This window comes from Sapajus apella, unplaced genomic scaffold, assembly GCF_009761245.1.
Source record: "Sapajus apella isolate SASKATOON/1434 unplaced genomic scaffold, GSC_monkey_1.0 scaffold27, whole genome shotgun sequence".
Classification (NCBI taxonomy): Eukaryota; Metazoa; Chordata; class Mammalia; order Primates; family Cebidae; genus Sapajus; species Sapajus apella.
Genome location: NW_022436967.1, coordinates 16,576,031 through 16,597,124, shown reverse-complemented (window position 1 = coordinate 16,597,124; position 21,094 = coordinate 16,576,031). Strand labels below are relative to the sequence as shown.

The following is a 21,094-nucleotide window of genomic DNA, read 5'->3' as shown; positions in this document are numbered from 1 at the left end:
GCTCTTATAAGGCAGGCATGGTGGTGAGAAAATCTCTCAGCATTTGCTTGTCCATAAAGGATTTTATTTCTCCTTTGCTTATGAAGCTTAGTTTGGCTGGATGTGAAATTCTGCGCTGAAAATTCATTTCTTTAAGAATGTTGAATATTGGCCCCCACTCTCTTCTGGCTTGTAGGGTTTCTGCTGAGAGGTCTGCTATTAGTCTGATAGGCTTTCCTTTGTTGGTAACCCGACCTTTCTCTCTAGCTGCCCTTAGCATTTTTTTCTTCATTTCAGAAAATGAATCTGACGATTATGTGTCTTGGGATTGCTCTTCTTGAGGAGTATCTTTGTGGTGTGCTTTCTGTTTCCTGAATTTGAATGTTGATCTGCCTTGCTACCTTGGGGAAGTTCTCCTGGATAATATCCTGAAAAGTGTTCTTCAACTTGGTTTCATCCTACCCTTCACTTTCAGGTACACTGATCAAACGTAGATTTGGTCTTTTTATGTAATCCCATATTTCTCGGAGGCTTTATTCATTTCTTTTAACTCTTTTTTCCCTAATCTTATCTTCTCACTTTATTTCATTGAGTTGATCTCCAATCTCTGATATCCTTTCTTCCACTTGATCGATTTGGCCATTGAAACTTGTGCATGCTTCACAAAGTTCTTGTGCTGTGTTTTTCAGCTCCATCCAGTCATTTATGTTCTTCTCTAAACTAGTTATTCTAGGTAGCAATTCGTCTAACCTTTTTTTCAAGCTTCTCAGCTTCCTTGCATTGGATTAGAACATGCTCCTTTATTCAGAGGAGTTCCTTGTTACCCACCTTCTGAAGCCTATTTCTGTCAGTTCATCAAACTCATTCTCTGTCCAGTTTTGTTTCCTTGCTGGTGAGGAATTGTGATCCCGTGGAGGAGAAGAGGTGTTCTTGTTTTTGGAATTTGTAGCCTTTTGCTCTGGTTTCTCTTCATCTTCTTGGATTTATCTACCTTAGGTCTCTGAAGTTGGTGTCAGTTTGGATGGGGTCTCTGAGTGGATGTCATTTTTGTTGATGTTGAAACTATTCCTTACTGTTTGTAAGTTTTCCTTCTAACAGTCAGGCACCTCTGCTGCAGGTCTACTAGAGTTTGCTGGAGGTCCACTCCAGACCATGCTTGCCTGGGTATCACTGACGGAGGCTGCAGAACACCAAAGATTGCTGCCTGTTCCTTCCTCTCATAGCTTTGACCCAGAGGGGTACCTGCCAGATGCCAGCCAGAGCTCTCCTGTATGAGGTGTCTCTGTCACCCCATATTGGGAGGTGTCTCCCAGTCAGGATATGTGGGAGTCAGGGATCCACTTCAGGAAGCAGTCTGTCCATTATCAGAGCTTGAGCGCTGTGCTGGGAGATCTGCTGCTCTCTTCAGAGCTGCCAGGCAGGGATGTTTAAATCTGCTGAAGCTGTGCCCACAACCACCCCTTTTCCCAGGTGCTCTGTCCCAGGAAGGTGGGGGCTTTATAAATCCCTGATGGACTGCTGCCTTTTTTCAGAGATGCCCTCCCCAGCGAGGAGGGAATCTAGTGAGGCAGTCTGCCTGCAGTTGCCTTGCTGCACTGTGGTGGGCTTTGCCCAGTTCAAACCTCCCCACGGCTTTGTTTACACTCTGAGATTAAAACAGCCTACTGGAACCTCAGCAATGGTGGATGCTCCTCCCCCCCCCCCCCACCAAGCTTGCAGGCATTCCAGGTCGAGGTCACACTGCTGTGCTGGCTGCCAGAATTTCAAGCCAGTGGATCTTTGATTGATTGCTCATCTTTGTGGAGGTGGGACCTGCTGAGCCAGTCCACTTGGCTTCCTGGGTTCAGCCCCCTGTCCAGGGGAGTGAACGTTTCTGTCTTGCAGTCGTTCCAGGCACCATTGGGGTATGTAAAAACAAAACTGCTACGTCCAGCTTGTTGTCTACCCAAATGGCTGCCAAGTTTTGTGCTGGAAACCCAGGGCCTTGTTGGTGGTGTAGGTGCTGAAGGGAATCTCCTGGTCTGCAGGTTGTGAAGACCATAGGAAAAGCACAGTATCTGGGCCAGAGTGCAGGGTACAGACCCTAATGGCTTCCCTTGGCTAGGAGAGGGAGTTCCCTGACCCCTTGTGCTTCCCAGGTGAGATGATGCCTCACCCTGCTTTGGCTCGCCCTCCTTGGGCTGTACCTACTGTCCAGCCAGCCCCAATGAGATACCTCATTGGAAGTGAGGTACTCAGTTGGTACCTCAGTTGGAAATGCAGAAATCACCTGCCTTCTGCATCATCTCACTGGGAGCTACAAACCGCAGTTGTTCCTATTCAGCCATCTTGTCAGTAGCTATGTTATGCTTTTACTGAGCCAGAACTTCTTGGAGTGAAATGCAAAATAGATTGTACGATTTCATTAATTTTGATATATGTGTGTACTCCTGTAACCATCACTCTAGTCAAAATGCAGAAAGTATTTTCATGCCCACTTCCAGTCAGTCCTTCATAGAGCCACTGTTTAATTTGTATCACCATAGATTAATTTTGCGTCAAACAATAGAAATGTTCCAAGGTCAATCTTCTGCATTAATTTTTGATACAATACTAAATAATTTAAATGTAATTTAAGAAATTCGCTTCAGAAAGTAATTAAATATTAAGAATGCCTCTTATGTAAAAAGATTCACAATGTATATTGCAAATAATTAAAATCAAGCATTTTGTAGATCCATGTTGATTTTAATTCCTTCATTTGCCAACATAAATTATTGAAAAGTGATTTTTGAATATTTGATTTCTCTCTGCTTTAGTTCCCCATTTAAAAGTGGTATGTCAATGGCAAGTCGGCTTTGCAAGGCTGCAATGTTAAGTCGATTTAACCTCCTTGCCAAGGAAGCTAAAAAAGAATTACTTGAAGCTGGTACATATCATGCAGCTAAGGTAAGTCCTTAAAGGAATAAAGTTATAGGAATAAAATTTAAGACATTAATGTGGTCATTTTATGATTCTACTTAGCAAAATTTCTTGAATAGTTCCTGAATATAAGATATTATCATGGAATGGTAAAATTGGTTTTTAAATGAACATGCCAGAAATTACATATGTAAATAACTATTGCCATATAAAGTAGACATTTTAGTATGGTATATACTTATTTTGACAGTGTAAGTTACATAACACTCAAACCTGCTATGTAATACCCAGAGAAACAAAATGTTAATAAAATTTATTATGTATATGGTATTAATTATACTACCTGTAGAATCTTAAGTATTCTAAAAGAATATATTATTGAAAACATATGAATTTTTCTGTCTTAAAGTTGTGAGAAAAACTTTAATTTCACCATCTGATTTGAACATGCTAGATTTCGTAGATGATGTACAGGGGTTTTTTTTTCCTCTTTAAAAATATTTTTATATAAATATAATGTAAATTTAAGTCAAATTTGAAAAAGTTTTAAAAGTACGGAAAACAATACTAATACTTGTAATCCCACTTACTATTCAAAGATAATACTCAGTCTTTTAATGTGAGCATGTTATTTCAGTTCCTTCTCATATATATAGGTTTATGTGTCTGTTTAAAAATAAGACCATATTGGCTGCGTTTTAATCTACTTTTTCATTCTACATAATGAAACATGAAAATACTTTTTTTTTTTTTGAGATGGAATCTCACTCTTTCGCCCAGGCTGGCGTGCAATGGCATGATCTCAGCTCACTGCAACCTCTGACGCCCAGGTTCAAGCAATTCTCCTGTCTCAGCCTCCTGAGTAGCTGAGATTACAGGTGTACACCACCACATTCAGCTAAGTTTTGTATTTTCAGTAGGGGCAGGGTTTCGCCATGTTGGCCAGGCTGGTCTTCAACTCCTGACCTCAGGTGATTGGTCCACCTTGGTCTCCCAAAGTTCTGGGATTACAGGCTTGTGTCACGATGCCTGGCCGACATGAACATACTTCTATGTTACCATTCTTAAATATTAAATTGTTTTATATCCTAATGCCAGTAATGATATAGGATTATATGAAAGTCTTTTAATTTTACCAGATTTACCAACTTAATGCTCAACCTGTATAGTTACAGCCTGTAAAGCAGTTATAGTAATAACAGGTATGGATATACATAATCACATATTTTTAAGTATAAAAGCTTATCTAGACTATTTCTGGTTTCATGGCGTAAAGAAGTTGCAAATCACTATATAAACAAGTAGAAAACCAGACAAAATTGTCAAAAACAACTTTTCACAACCCTGGACATTGACAAAAGGCAGACAAAACATCCAAAAGTGTGTATTCCTCACAAACTCTTATTATTAGCCAGGCATGGTGGCCCACAGCTATAGAGTCCTAGCTACTTGGGAGGCTGAGGTGGAACGATCACTTGAGCCCAGGAGTTCAAGGCTGCTGTGAGCTATAATCACACCACTGCACTTCAGCCTGGGGGACAGAGCGAGACCCTATCTCTCTAAAAGAAAAAAAAAAAAAAGAAGAAGAAAAACTGCTATTACTTTGAGTAAGAATTGTAGGAGTACATGGCTTTCTTGCCCAGGCCTTTTCTCATTCTTTGTTCCTCTCTGCTGGTTTGTATGGCAAGAACTAGTTTTTGACCCAATGAGGCTGCCACCAAAAGCAGTAGCGTTGCTTTCAGAGGAGGTATAATTGGTTTGGGGACAAGGGAATGAAAATTTCCTGTTTTGTTGGCCTAAATGCCAAATGTGGTAGGAAGCGAATGGGGAAAACTGATAACTTTGCTGGCCCAAGGTTGCCATCCTGGTTGGAAGCAAGCAGTGGACCAACTAGCAAGTTAACAAGGAGATTTTGAAAATGAGAGAGCCCTGAAAGGGCTGAGATAAATTCTTCATGTTTCCCTGGTTGACTGAAAAACTACACTTACGTGCAGGGAATACCCAAGAGAGCCCATCAACAGTATAAGCCAAGGGATATTTGAGAGCTGACTGTAACATTCAGTACATTCTTTTCCACATGCAAGTTGATCAGAAGAAGGTAGAAGTTTCACAGGCTTAATGTGTCTGATTTCTTACTAGCAACAGTGGAAGCCAACCCAAAGTAGTAAAAAAAAAAAAAAAAAATTGAAAAGATAAAGTTAAAAGATGTATACTTCTTATTTTCAAAACTTTCTATAAAACTACAGTAATCAAGACAATGTGGTACTGGCATATAGATGATGGAATATAATTGAGAGCCTAGATACAATAAGATACTATGTCAAGTGAAAGAAAGCATAGGCCCCGTATCATATGGTTCAATTTATGTGAAATGTCAATTATAGGCAAATTCATAGAGACAAAAAATAGATTAGTGATTTTCAGGTGCTAGAGGAGGAAGAATCAGGAGTGACTGCTAATAGATAAAAAGTTCCTTTCTGGGATGATGGAGAGGTTCTAAAAGTAATGGTGATGGCTGCACAAATTAGTGAATATACTGAAAGCTGAATTGTACACTTTAAAAGGGCAAATTCTGTGACTTGCAAATTATATCTTAACAAAGCTGTTACGAAAGAAATAATGGAGGCCCAAAGGCAGTATAATGACAGGTTCAAGGTGCTGAAGGAAAATTCCTGGCAACTAAGGATTATATATCCAGGAAAATAATCCTTCAAAAATAAAAGCAAAACAAAAACATTCACAGGTTAAACTAAAATTAAGAAAATGTGGTGTTAGCAGTACTTTGCTAAATGAAATTCCAAAGAAAGTCCTTGAAACTTGGAAAAAATTACACCAGATAATAGCAAATCCACAGAAAGGAATAATAAATACTGAAAATGATAAGTATGTGGATAAACATGAGACCTGTGAGTATGTGTATGTGCATGTTTAATTTGCTCTTATTTGCTTTTAAAAAGTTGTTTAAAACAACACTGTGTTGTTGACTTTATAACATAGATGCAATATATTACAACATAACAAAGGATTGAGTAAGAAATGGCTCTATATTGAAACAAAGTTGCTGTTTTACCATAAGCCAGTATGAATCTGAAATAAAATATATAGGGTAAAGAGGTATATCATAATTCTTAACGTAACCATGAAGAAAATAAATGATGTAACCATTAAGAAAATAAATGAAAAACTATTGATAAAATACCAACAGAATGATTAGTAAAGCATTTTTCTTAAACTATAGGGCAGTGAGGAAAAAGCGAAATTGTAAAAAGACACAAGATGTGAGAAATAGTAAAATTGCAGATATAAATTCACCATATCAATAATTACGATAAATGTAAGTAGACTGCTCAAAAGACAGATTGTCAGATTGGGTTTGAAAAAAAAAAGGCTGATTCAAATATATGCTGTCTGCAACAGACAAATTTTAAATTCAGTCTGAAATACATTGAAAGTTATAAGGGTGAAAAAAACCGATCATTTGAATAATGAGAGAGCTGGAATATTTATATTAATATTAAACAAAGTATACATGAAGAGGAGAAATATTGCTAGAGACAAAGACCAACATCTTACATTGGCCTTTGACAAAATTCAAAATATATTTAGCCCTTCATGCTAAAAACTCACAATAAACTACGTATTGATGGAATGTATCTCAAAATAATAAGACCTATTTATGACAAACCCATAGCTAATATCATATTGAATGGGTAAAAACTGGAAGGATTCCCTTTGAAAACCAGCACTAGACAAGGATGCCCTCTCTCATCACTCCTATTCAACATGGTATTGGAAGTTCTGGCCAGGGCAGTCGGTCAAGAGAGAGAAATAAGGGGTATTCAAATAGGAAAAGAGGAAGTCAAATTGTCTCTATTTGCAGATGACATGATTGTATATTTAGAAAACCCCATCATCTCAGCCTAAAATCTCCATAAGCTAATAAGCAAGTTCAGCAAAGTCTCAGGATACAAAATCAGTGTGCAAAAATCACAAACATTCGTATACACTAGTAACAGACAGCCAAATCATAAGTGAACTCCCATTCACAACTGCTATAAAGAGAATAAGATACCTAGGAATACAACTTACAAGGGATGTAAAGGACCTCTTCAAGGAGAACTACAAACCCCTGCTCAAGGAAAAAAAAGAGGACACAAAGAAATGGAAAAACATTCCATGCTCATGGATAGGAAGAATCAATATCGTGAAAATGACCATACTGCCCAAAATAATTTATAGATTGAATGCAATCCCCATCCAGCTACTATTGACTTTCTTCACAGAATTGGGGAAAAAAAATATTTTAAATTTCATATGGAACCAAAAAAGAGCCTGCATAGCCAAGACAATCCTAAGCAAAAACAACAAAGCTGGAGGTATCACACTACCTGACTTCAAACTATACTATAAGGCTACAGTAACAAAAACAGCATAACACTGGTACCAAAACAGATATGTAGACCAATGGAACAGAACAGAGGCCTCAGAAATAACACCACACATCTATAACCATCAGATCTTAACAAACCTGACAAAAGCAAGCAATGGAGAAAGGAGTCCCTATTTAATCAATGGTGTTGGGAAAACTGGCTAGCCATATGCAGAAAGCTGAAACTGGACCCCTTCCTTAAACCTTATACAAAAATTAACTCAAGATGGATTAAAGATTTAAATGTAAGACCTAAAATCATAAAAACCGTAGAAGAAAACCTAGGCAATGCCATTTAGGACATAGTCATGGGCAAAGACTTAATGACTGAAACACCAAAGCAATGGCAACAAAAGCCAAAATAGACAAATGGGATCTAATTAAACTAAGGAGCTTATGCACAGCAAAAATAAAATATCATCAGAGTGAACAGACAACCTACAGAATGGGAGAAAATTTTGGCAATCTACTCATCTGACAAAGGACTAATATCCAGAATCTACAAAGAACTTAAACAAATTTATAGGAAAAAATCCCATCAAAAAGTGGGCAAAGGATATGAATGGACGCCTCTCAAAAGAAGACATTTATGTAGTCAACATACAAAAAAAAGCTCATCATCACTGGTCATTAGAGAGATGCAAATCAAAACCACATTGAGATACCATCTCACGCCAGTTAGAATGGCAACTGTTAAAAAGTCAGGAAAACAGATGGAGTACAGGATGCAGAGAAATAGGAATGCTTTTACACTGTTAGTGGAAGTATAAATTAGTTCAACCATTGTGTGGAAGACAGTATAGCGATTCCTCAAGGATCTAGAACCAGAAATACCATTTGACCCAGCAATCCCATTACCAGGTATATACCCAAAGGATTATAAATCATTCTGTTATAAAGACACATGCACATGTATGTTTATTGCGGCACTGTTAACAATAACAAAGACTTAGAACCAACCCAAATGCCCATCAGTAATAGACTGTTAAAAGAAAACGTGGCACATGTACACCATGGAATACTACGCAGCCATAAAAAAGATAAGTTCATGTCCTTTGCAGAAACATGGATGGAGCTGGAAACCTTCGTTCTCAGCAAACTTAACACAAGAACAGAAAACCAAACACCACATGTTCTCACTCATAAGTGGGAGTTGAACAATGAGAACACATGGACACAGAGAGGGGAATATCATACACTGGGGCCTACTGGGGGGTGAGAGGCTAGGGGAGGGATAGCATTAGGATAATTACCTAATGTAGATGACAGGTTGATGGGTGCATCAAACTACTGTGGCATGTGTATGCCCTTATAACAAACCTGCACGTTCTGCACATGTACCCTAAAACTTGAAGTATAATAAAAAACATTTTTGTGTCTTTCCTACTAATTTTCCTGTTTTCAGTTTTACTGATTTCCATTCTGATTCATTCCATTTCATTATTTCCTTCCTTCTACTTACTTTGATTCTGATATGCTCTTCTTCTAGTTTCTTGGGCTGAAAGCTCAAATAACTGATTTTAAGATTCTTTCCAATGTAAGCATTTAAAGCTATACATTTCTAAGTACTTATTTATGTAGTCATTCCTTGATATCCGTGGGGAATTGGTTCTGGGAGCCCCTAGAAATACCAAAGTATGCAGAAGCTCAAAAGAAAACTTGATAATTGTTTAGCTAGATTAACCAAGAAAAAAACAGGTAACACAAATTATCAAAATCTGGCATTAAAACAAGTGGTCATCACTACAGACCTTAAGAAGCTTAAAATTATTATAAGGGATTGTAAACGATTGTCAGTCAATAAGTTAGATGAAATGAACACATTTTTAGAAAGACACAAATCATAGAAACTGACTCAAAAATAGAATATCCAACTAGAACTTAAGAAATCAAATTACTAATTAAATTATTTTCCTAAAGAAAATCTCCGACACTTATATGGCTTCACTGGTGAATTCTGTCAAACATACAAGTAAAGTATAATGTAAATCCTGCAAAAGCCCTTTCAGAAAATGGAGGAGAAAACACTTCTCTACACAGTTTCCAAGGCCAGTGTTACTCCGATAGCAAAAGTGCACAAGAAAACCTTGTCCACAAGAAATGCAAACTGCGATCCAGTCTCATGGAGATAAATGTAAAAATCCTTAACAAGATACTGACAAACCAAATCCAGCAACATACAAAAAGGATTATACTCCACAACAAAGAAGGTTTATACCAGGAATGTATGGTTGATTTGACATCAGAAAATTATTTGATGTAATACACCATATGAATAAATTCAAGTTTAAAATTTATGTAATTATCTCAAAAGATATACAAAATGCATTTGACAAAATCCAGCACCTATTCACAATAAAAACACTGAATAAACAAGGAATAAAAGTAAACTTCCTCACCTTCATAAAGAGCATCAATAAAGAACCTACCATTGACATTATGCTGAATGGTGAAAAAACTGAATACTACTCTCCCTACTCAAGATTGGGGAAGAAGGCAAGAATGTCTTCTCTCAGCACTTGTATTCAACACTGTTCTGTAGGTCCTAGCCAGTTAAGTAAGGCAAGAAAACAAGGTAAAAAGGTACCTATACCATAAAGGAGTAAGAAAAAAATTTTTATTCCTTAATTGTATCATCTTGTAGGTAACATACTCTTTGATATCTACAAGAAACAAACAACTGGATCATAAGTGACTTTAGCAAGGTCATGAGGTGTAAGAGCAACATAGAAAAATAAATTGTTCATATAGGAATGAGTGCTCCAAAAATTGAGAAAACAGCTTCATCCATAATAGCACCAAACGTGTACATTTGTGTATGTGTTCATGTGTAAACACAGAGGAATAAATTTAACAAAAGAAATGCAAGACCTGTGCATTTGAAATGATAAAACATTGATGAGAGAAATTGAGGAGACCTAAGTAAATGGAGTGATGTACCATTATAATGCGTTGGAAAACTCAGTATTGTTAGCATGTTACTTCTCTCCAAATTAATCTATAGCTTCAATGCAAAATTAAAGTTCCAGCAGGCTTTTGTGTAAAAGTTGAAAAGCTAATTGTGAAATTGATATGGAAATCCAAGGGACTTTTTTTTTTTTTTTTTTTTTTTTTTTTGAGACAGAGTCTCTCCTGTCACCCAGACTGGAGTGCAATGGTGTGATCTCACCTCACTGCAACATCCGCCTCCCAGGTTCAAGCAATTCTCCTGCCTCAGCCTCCCGGGTAGCTGAAAGTACAGGTGCACACCACCATGCCCAGATAATTTTTGTATTTTTAGCAGAGACAGGTATCACCAAGTCAGCCAGGATGGTCTCTGTCTCTTGACCCTGTGATCCGCCCAGGCTGGAGTGCAGTGGTGCGATCTCAGCTCACTGTAACCTCCACCTCCCAGGTTCAAGTGATTCTCCTGCCTCAGCCTTCCAAGTAGCCTCCTGCCACCACACCTGGCTAATTGTTTGTATTTTTAGTAGAGATGGGGTTTCACCATGTTGGCCAGGCTGGTCTCAAACTTCTGACCCCAAGTGATCCACCCACCTTGGTCTCCCAAAGTGTTGGGATTACAGGCATGAGCCACTGCACCTGGCACAATCCAAAAGACATTTAAGAGCCAAAATAATTTTGAAAAAAAACAAAATTGGAAAGCTTACCTAGTTTCAAAACTTACTATAAAGCCATAGTAATTAAGACAATGTATTGATATAATAATAGACATATAGGCTGGGTGCAGTGGCTCACGCCTGTAATCCCAACACTTTGGGAGACTGAGGTGGGCAGATCACAAAGTTAAGAGATTGAGACCATCCTGGCCAACATGATGAAACACCATCTCTACTAAAATACAAAAAAATAGCCTTACATGGTGGGCATGCCTGTAGTCCCAGCTACTTGGGAGGCTGAGGCAGGGGAATCGCTTGAACACCCATGAGGCGGAGATTGCAATGAGCCAAGATGGCACCACTGCACTCCAGCCTGGAGACAGAGCAAGACTCTGTCTCAAAAACAAAATAATAATAATAATAAACATATAGATGAGTGAAACAGAAATAAACCTATACACATATGATCAATTGCTTTGGTACAGAAGTGCCAAGTAATTCAACAGGAAAAAGAATCATGTTTTCAACAAATAGTGCTAAAATGGTGGGATATATGTGGGTAAAACAAAAAATTAACTTAGATCTTTATGTCGGTCATACACAAAAATTAAAGTGGACTTTAAATTTGACTGTAAGGTCTAAAACTATAAAACTTCCAAATAAAATGTGAGAAAATATTTACATTATTAGGGAAAGATTTCTTAGATATGATACCAAAAGTATAACCCATAAAAGGAAAAAAAATGATCATTTGACTCCAAAATAAAAGACTTGCTTTTCAAAATTCATTATTAAGAAAATGAAAATACAAACTATAGACTATGAGAAAATGCCACTTTGGAAAACAGTTTGGCATTTTCTTTTATTCTATCTTTTGTTTTTTTTTTTAAAAGAGGGTGTTTCTTTTTACCCAGGCTGGCGTGCAATGGCTGGCGCGATCTCGGCTCACCGCAACCTCCGCCTCCCGGGTTCAGGCAATTCTCCTGCCCCAGCCTCCTGAGTCACTGGGATTACAGGCACGCGCCACCATGCCCAGCTAATTTTTTGTATTTTTAGTAGAGACGGGGTTTCACCATGTTGACCAGGATGGTCTTGATCTCTTGACCTCGTGATCCACCCGCCTCGGCCTCCCACAGTGCTGGGATTACAGGCTTGAGCCACCGTGCCCGGCCCAGTTTGGCATTTTCTTAGGATGGTAAATGTGTGATCAGCAATTCCACTGGTATTTACATGCATGTTTAGAACAGCATTATTCATAAAAGCCAGAAACTGGAAGCAATTTAGATGTTAATCAGGTAGTAAATGCATAAACAAAATGTGTTATACCCCTACAATGGAATATTATACCCCTACAATGGAATATTAATCAGCAATAGAAAGGAACAAGCTACTGATATATGAAACAACATAAATGAACTGGAAAACATTATGCTAACCGAAAGAAGCCTGACACAACAGAATGCATATTATGTTAGTTAATTTATATAAATTTTTTAGGAAAAGCAAAACTCTAGAGACAGCAAGTAGATTATGGTTGTCTGGGTCTAGGGCTTGTGCTGACACTAGGACTGTAGGTGAGTACAGTAGAACTTTATAGAGGTGAGGGATTTGTTTCACAGCTGGGCTATGCTGATAGTTACATACCTCTATTAATTCATTAAACACCAAACAATACACTTAATAATGGATGAATTTCATGGTATGGAAATTATATCTCAATAAAACCACCTTGTTAAAAGTTCACTTACATTTTCATTTGTGAAAAATGAAAATTCACCAAAATATTAATGGTGGCTATCACCATTAGTTTTATCTATCATCATGTAGTTTTCAGATTACCAATAATTTTTATTTCCTTCTTTATAATTTGTCTGCTTTTCAAATTGTCTGCAGTTAGTATAATTAATCTTTTAACTTAAATGTTAAAAATAAAAACTAGCCAGGTGTCGTGGCTCATGCCTGTACTCTCAGAGCTTTGGGAGGTCAAGGTGGGAGGATCGCCTGAGGCCAGGAGTTCGAGACCAGCTTGGGCAACATGCAATACCCTGTCTCTACAAAAAAAATTTTAAAATCTCGGGCATGGTGGTGCATGCCTGTAGTCCCATCTGCCCATCTGCTCAGGGGGCTGAGGTAGGAAGATGGCTTGAGCTCAGAAGTTCAGTGATCTTGCCACCATACTCCAGCCTATATGACAGAGCAAGACCTTGGCTCTTACCAAAAAAAAAAAAAAAAAAAAAATGAATAATTGCTTTTTAGGAGTGTTAGGAAGGAAACTTTTTAGCTTCAAAAATACTAAATTATAGGAATGAAAAATGACATCAACTTTTTAACATTTCATGCTAAAGAAACAATATTAGGGCTACTTACTTTTCAGAAGTCAAATGCTGCCTATTTTCTATAATTCATTTTTTTTCTTCTCTAGTGTATGTCTTCCTCCTATCAAGAAGCTAAATCTAAGCTGAAATCCTACTTACAACAACATGGCTATGGATCCTGGATTGTGAAATCTCCCTGCATAGAGCAATTTAATATGTGAATTAGGCAATCCATTGTCACATTAAAAGTCTTACATTGTTTGTGTGTTTTGACTAGTAAAAATGTTTTTTAAATATTGATGGTTTTCAACTTTCAGAATCAGAGTCTTTACAGCAGTATGCAGTGATTACTGAAAATTTCTAAATATTCCTGCCAAATTACATTGAAACATTAGGGCTTTTTACTTTTTCATTTTCTTAGAAAAGGACTTACCTGTTTGAATATGTAGCCATTTTGTATTTATTTGTACAGATATTATAAAGCCATTTTCCTTTTTGTAGTTTAATAGAGATTTCCTTTTAAGCTTTTGCTTTAAAGCTGTCCATATGGCTACCATATTCAACATTGTGTCCTAGCATCTCACTCAAATTTTTAAAAATTAAATATGGGACATCAAGAATAAAAATAATAACCTGTACTCATTGATTAATTCAGTAGACATTTGACTGCATAATATTTGCCAGTCACCATCCTAAGTGTTAGTAAAAAAAAAAAAAAAAAATATGTTAAAGGAGTTCATGAATGCAAACTGCACATATAAATGTAGAAAAATATTAACCATGTTAAGGAATAGTTTGATAAAGTAGTTATTCTATTTATAGAGGGCTATCATATATGCATTAAATAACATTGCCCATTTTCAACTGTCCTACAAGATCTGTCTGCACCAAATGTGATTTAATTCTTTATAATTTAGATTAACGGGGATTTCTAAGTCAGTAAAGGCCATTTTGCTTTATATCTGTATGTGTTTACACAGTGATTAGGAGAAAAGGGAAAGTATAGTTACTTTTGAGTTAGGATAAGTATCTTTAGTGAAATTGTTTGTCCCATACTTTAGCTTCTACCTCTTATTCCTTGATTTACAATCACAGATATATTGAATATTATTGGTTCTCAGAGTTTGTCCTTAACTTAGATCTTTACTAAACTTATAAATCTCACACCTACCCCCACCATGAACTATTATAATCACAGATGAGGTTTATATAAATTGTTTTGGTTTTTCGTCTGTTCTAAAAGCATGGTAGAATTTAGTTGATGAACAGTGAAGTCATGCTGGATAGACATCTTTCAGTAATCTAAACTCTACTGATGTTAGGTTGAATCATGTGAAGTTGCCTTTTTAGTGGATTAAAAAGGATCAAAATATGGGCAGTTTCATGTGGATTAAAATAAACTAATAAATTTCATTTCAATTAGTTACATAGTATTTATTGCTTATTTCTGTAAGTGCTATTTCCTTGTTAAGTATTTTTAATTTCTTTGCAGGGCTGTTTCTTTTCATAGCAAATGTTTAGCCTTCTATTATTTTATTTCTTCTTGATAGTAAATTTTCCTTTGAAAATACAAGATCTTTAGCCTTCTCTTGGCTCTTCCATTCATAAGTATTTGCCTTTAGCTGACACTTATAAAATGTGGGAAAGCGGTGCTTTTATTTGCTTCTGAAAGTTCTGCCTCATTAGTAAAAGGCCCAGAGTTAGGCACTGCCATGAGGATCAGTAAAAGACAATTTCTTTCATCAAGAAATTTACAGTTTTAAGGAGAAGATAAAACAAAATTGCGCAATTGTTTTACAGACAAAATCTAAGTACCACTCATTTATTCAACATGTAGTCACTGTCTCTATATACTATGTGCATTCAATTATGTGTGGTGTTTTGGTTTAGAGAAAGGAAAGATTTTGTCTAGATATAGGATATCAAAAGAGACTTCATAAAGGATAAATGAAATGGCATGGAGTAGAAGACAGTCATTTAGTAGAAAGTTTAGGAAATGGATATGAAGCCCAACATTTGCTTTTATGGCTGAAACTATTGTAAATCATTTAATATCTCTTAGCCCATTTCTTTATCTTTGCAAGTATGAACTTTAGACTAATGATTTTCATTCTTTGTTCAGGGATAAAAGCATTGTGGGAAGGGCTCCAGGCTGCCCTTCATCAAAAACAGCTGTGACTTTTGTATCTCATATGTTATGTACTGAAGTTCTGCAAGGTAGTTTGCTTGAGGAAAAGCAAACTTCTAAATTTAGACTTTTAAACTTCCACTGCTAACATTGTTCAAAAACCACTAAATTGCTTGTATCTAACTTGAAGCCCCTTTTAGCTCTGAGGTGATCTAAGGCAATCTGAGGCAAGCATTAAAGGATGGGCAAAATTTGGTAGGCTGAAATGGGAGAGAAAATGTATTCTAGTTGGAAGTAATAAAGATTAGAGAGGAATTGTGTTTGAGATTAGAGACGACTAGAAATTTAGGAGGCCATGATAATAGCCTATGTAAGAGGTAATGATAACCCAAACCAGGATTGTCACCATTTATAAAGGAGAAGATAAATTCAAGTAATAATGGGACGCTAGGAAATGAAAATAGAATATATGAAATAAAGGACATGGACAAGACAAAGGTGACTTCATGACTTTGAAGTGGGTGATTGAGGTACCATTACTACAAGTCAAGAATGGAATATGATTTGGCTGAAAAGATTTGAAGTTTTGACATTTTTAAGATGGTAATAAGATGGTTAATTGGAGATATTTAGCAATAAGAAATACTGTAACCGAGACCTTTTAAAAAGTTTTGGACCTTTGGTAAAAGGCTGGGAATCAGTCGCTTGCATGTTTTATGCAGATAATCAAAGGTAATTATTGAAGTTGTGAGAAAAGATGTTGGCCTCTGCAGGGTGTATAAAAAGAGCATTAGGGCTAGAACCTCAAGGAACACTCATATTTTGGAACTGAAAAAATAAGGAAACATGGAGTTCTTTGACAGCTAAGTGGAGAGTGAGGATAGCACAAAAAGAAATTTTAAGACTAAGCATTCTCAAGTGCTACAGAGGGGTCAAGGAGAATGAAAACTACAAAAATAACATCAGATTTAGCGACCATGAGTTCACTGGTGTCTAAAACAGTTTCCTAACCTGGTTACTCAGGAGAAATCCCACTTCAGGATACCCTGAGTAAATCTGGGGAAAGGTCTCAAATCTCCATTTTGACAAGTTATTAAAGGTGAGTTGATACAGGTGGTACTTTGTCCACACTTTGAAAAATATCACCCTACAGAATAGTAATAAAAAGTGGTATCAGAATTGAGATTGGCCATTATTAAGGAATGAATGGGAGATGAGAAGTTAAAGGCAATGTCTGCATTCTGTTCTTCCTAGTAATTTGGTGACAAGAATAATATAGTTGTGGTTAGGATGTTTTAAATGTTTGTTTAAAGATTAAGGAGATGTCATGTGCATGCATGAATTTATAGTGGAGCCACTTCAATTGATTTTTATGACTTGTTTTGGATCCTAGTGGATGTTAGCCAGGTCAGAGAACTGACCCAGCTATAATTGGGTCAGCTGTGGTTATAGAGAATCTAGGGTGATTATGAATGTATTATTGAAATGACTGAAGCTAAAATGAGAGAAATAAGAGTAAAGAAAGAATTGAGTGGAAGTATAGCAGTTTAATTGAGTAAAGGGCAGATTATGTTCAGGGTATTTTCAGTGAGCGTTCTTAGAAATTTAACCCTGGCCTGTATTGTGTCATGCTCCCCCCCACCTTATCCCCAGTTGAACTCAATTATTAGAAGAAATAGTATAATAGTTAAAATAGGCATGAATGATGGCTTATGAATGGAGATTATCGTGGGTTTTGTAGCCTTTGAGAGGTGTGTATGGGGCCTGAATGGTTCAGCTAGAGCCCTGAACGGTTAACTCTTGCCTCAGTAGCCTGTTATTTACTCCACCTCCACCGTGCAATGCCATTTTCTTATCTGTGCCATGGCATGGATAAGTGTGGTTAGAAAGTACTGCCCTAAATTTTTAAATGACATATGATGACCTTGATCATCTATTGAGGTAGTACCTATAAAAGAACAGACATTTAGTTGTATCTGTTCTAGAAACAATGTTTTAAGCAAGGAGGTATTTTTAGATATATACATGCAATCATCCCTCAGTATACCAGTGGTATAGTTTGGTTCCAGCACAGCCTCCACTTTTCATATGCTAAAATCCACACAATCTGAAGTACTGCAGTCAGCCCTGTAGAACCCACATAAGTTGACCCTCTCAAGAGGTAGATTTCGCATCCCCAAAATACTGTGTTTTTCATTCGTATTTGGCTGGAAAAACATCTGTGTGTTAAGTGGACCAGCTCAGTTCAAACCCATGTTGTTTGAGGGTCAACTGTATTTCATTTTGCACATGAGGTGAAGTGACATGATAGAATTAATCCAAGGGGCATTAGATGAAACTTGTGAAAAATAGCAAGTATAATATGTACATGAGATATTTACAAATACTTTGAAAATATTATCTCAATTAGTCAACCTTAATGTGACCATCTTCAAGCTTTAAAACAATAATGAAAGAACACTGTGACTTCCAAATGCAACTTTGTCTTTGACAATGAGCTGAAATTGATGGTTCCTAGATAAAGGTAATTGTTCTTTGATGTGAGAAAGAAGAAAGAATATTGTTAGTAAAACAGGAAGCATGCGAATTTCCTTTTCAGAACCTTTTAATCTTCATAGCATCCTATAAATTAAAGTACAGCTTAACTATTCTGTTACTTCTTGTGTTATGGTAGATGTCAGAAATATTTAGTTTTATTTAGCTTAATAGTTTTGCTAGTACTACAGGAGCATCCTGATTACCAAAACGTTACTGGTTCCTGGAAATAATATACATGTTTCTAGTGTTAAAAATTCTGCTAAGCCTGCAGGAGTTGCCTTTCTCTGTGGTGTTCTAAGTCTGAATAACTTTCTGTTTTCATGGAAACTGTGATTTTCATTTGTTATATGATGGTAGAAGTGAAAAGGTGTGCTACTCAGGTAGGTATACTACTCATAGGTTGGTGATGCCTTTTAAAATATTAAAATGAATAATTTCCTGAGAGTAAAGTTTTAATTTTTCTACATGTGTTTGTATACTAGTCAGAGTCTTGCTTTACACTTTTTAACGTAAAGGGAATTCACTATTGTAGAAACATTCTAATATGTAACTTGTTTGGACAGATGACTTTATAATTTTTAAGCTATATCTTTGGGTACTTGTTCAAAATGTTAATGCTTTGTAAGTTTTTTTCATCAACTCTTTTGAATTATTTCATTAGTAGAAAGACACTGTAGAGTATAGTTTGATAGTACTTCCGGTCAAATTTTTAATATTTTAGCCCTGAAGCTGTAAAGTTTTTTAGAATTTGAGAACTAAAAAAATTTATATGCAAGCAATCTATTTACTACTCCCTACTTCTTTAACAATACTCTGTTCTTCAACCAATTTAGATAATTCTGTGTTACTTGAATATATCATGTATTTCCTGCTGTATTGTCTTATGTTCTGCCCTTAGCATTAACAAGACCAAACATTTCCGCTTCATCTTTATCCAAATTCTCTCCTTTCTAGGGACAGCTGAAATAGAATTTCTCCATGAAACTGTCTGTGAAATCTCCTGCTCTTAAATCTCTCTGTTACCTCTGAACTTTCATATACTATGTTATAATATGTTATACTCTCTTATCGCATTCATTTGTACCTGTCTTAGCACTATTAACAAAAAACTGTAAATTTATTTATTGCCTCCTAGGCAGTGACTTTTCTATAAAAGTTGGTTAAATTTACTTATTGAAAACTTCAAAAATTTTTATTTTCTTCAAGAGTGAAAGTACAGGCCAGGTGTGGTAGCTCACGCCTGTAATCCTAGCATTTTGGGAGGCCAAGGTGGGAGAATCCCTTCAGCTCAAGAGTTTGAGACTAACTTGGGCAACATGGTACAACCACATCGCTACCAAAAAAATGTTTTTAATTACCTGGATGCAGTGGTGCATGCTTGTGGTTTCATCTACTCAGTTGGCTGAGGAGAAAGGATCTCTTGAGCCCAGGAGGTCGAGGCTGCGGTGAACCACGATCTGGCCACTGTACTCCAGCCTGGGTGACAGAGTGAGACCTTGTCTCAAAAACATAAAACAATTTTTCATGTCTAGAAATACCTAAATTTACTGCTACAGAAATGCAGAGCATTTCTGATTCTTTAGATATATTCTCTTATAAATGGATTGTCTTACTTGATCCTTTACTGCTAAATTTTTAATGACTACCTATCCTTTTATAACTGTGCACTAAGATGACTTGTATTTTTCTTTTTTTTTATTTTGAGGCAGAGTCTTGCTCTGTCACACAGGCTGGAGTGCCGTGGTGCAATCTTGGCTCACTGCAACCTCTGCCTCCTGGGCTAAAGTGATTCTCCTGCCTCAGCCTTTCGAGTAGCTGGGATTACAGGTACCTGCTACCATGCCTGGCTGATTTTAGTATTTTTACTAGAGACGGGGTTTTGCCATGTTGGCTAAGCTGGTCTCGAACTCCTGACCTCAGATGATCCGCCCACCTTGGCCTCCCAAAGTGCTGGAATTACAGGCATGAGCCACTGCATCTGGCTGACTTGTGCACCATGGCACGTGTATATCTATGTTAACAAACCTGCATGTTCTGCACATGTATCCCAGAACCTAAAGTATAATAAGTGAATTTTTTAAAAAGGATGTATATGGCACCAAGATTAATGTGTGCTTTTTTAAGTAAAGGAATTATGTTTCTCTCAGAACTTTAAAAAACGTTTTATTCTGAAATAGGGGCTCATAAGAAGTCACAGAGAGGTCCTACAACTGTACACAGCAGCCAGCTTCCTTAAATGGTACTACATAATTATATTATAAAAACCAAGACATTGACATAACACAATATAACTAATGAGACCACAGACCCTACTCAGGTTTCTCCAGTTTTTGCAGTTAATCCTTTTTTGTGTGTATAGTTTTATGAAATTATAAATGTAGATTTAAAAAATTACCATCACAAAGTACAGAATTGTTTGATCACCACAAAATAACTCTGCCATGCTGCTCCTTTATAGTCAAATCCTCTCCTTTAACTTCTGGCAACCACTGATCTGTTCTCTCAATATAATTTTGTTGCTGAGATTCCGTATTATATAAATGAAATCATGTAATTGGAAATTGGCTTTTTTAAACTCAGCATAATAATCTGGAGCTCATTCCAAGTTGTATGTATCATAGTTGCCCTTTTTCATTACTGAATAGTGTTCTGTTATATCCATTATCACCACTTGTTTATCCTTTCACCCATGTAAGGGCATTTGAGTTCTTTTCAATTTATTATAAATACAGCTATAATGAGCATTCATGCATTTTTTATTGTGGTAAACTATACATGACATAAAATTTACTATTTTAACCATTTTGTGTGCAACTGTACTATTAAGTCAATTTATAATGTTGCACTGCACAGTTCTCCATTTCCAGAAGTTTTTCATCATGCCAAACAGAAACTTGGTACCCAATGAACAGTAACTCCCCATTCCTTACTTCCTCAGTTCCCATGGAAGCTTCAATCTATTGAATGTTTTATGGATTTGCATGTTCTACGTAACTCATTTAGGTGGAATCATATAATATTTGTACTTTTGTGTGTCTGGCTTATTTTACCTAGCATGATGTTTTCAAGGTTCATCCATGTTTGTAGCATGTGTCAGGATTTTCTTCCTCTTTTAAAGCTGAATAATATTTTATTGTATAGATACACTGCACTTTTGTTGTTTAAAAGTTCATCTGTTGGACATTTGGGTTGTTTTAAATCCTTG

General features: G+C 36.5%; 1 protein-coding gene across 1 annotated transcript in view; it reads left to right on the top strand.

The window, feature by feature from the left end:
- ADAD1 (adenosine deaminase domain containing 1) overlaps nucleotides 1-13,486 on the top strand; it is a 72,481-nt gene extending 58,995 nt beyond the window's left edge. Inside the window, exons 10-11 of the mRNA XM_032292374.1 lie at nucleotides 2,778-2,907; nucleotides 13,331-13,486. Of these exons, the coding sequence (XP_032148265.1) occupies nucleotides 2,778-2,907; nucleotides 13,331-13,444 (244 nt within the window). The 3' untranslated portion in view covers nucleotides 13,445-13,486. The remainder of the gene's footprint in view (nucleotides 1-2,777; nucleotides 2,908-13,330) is intronic.
- Nucleotides 13,487-21,094: the final 7,608 nt, after the last annotated feature.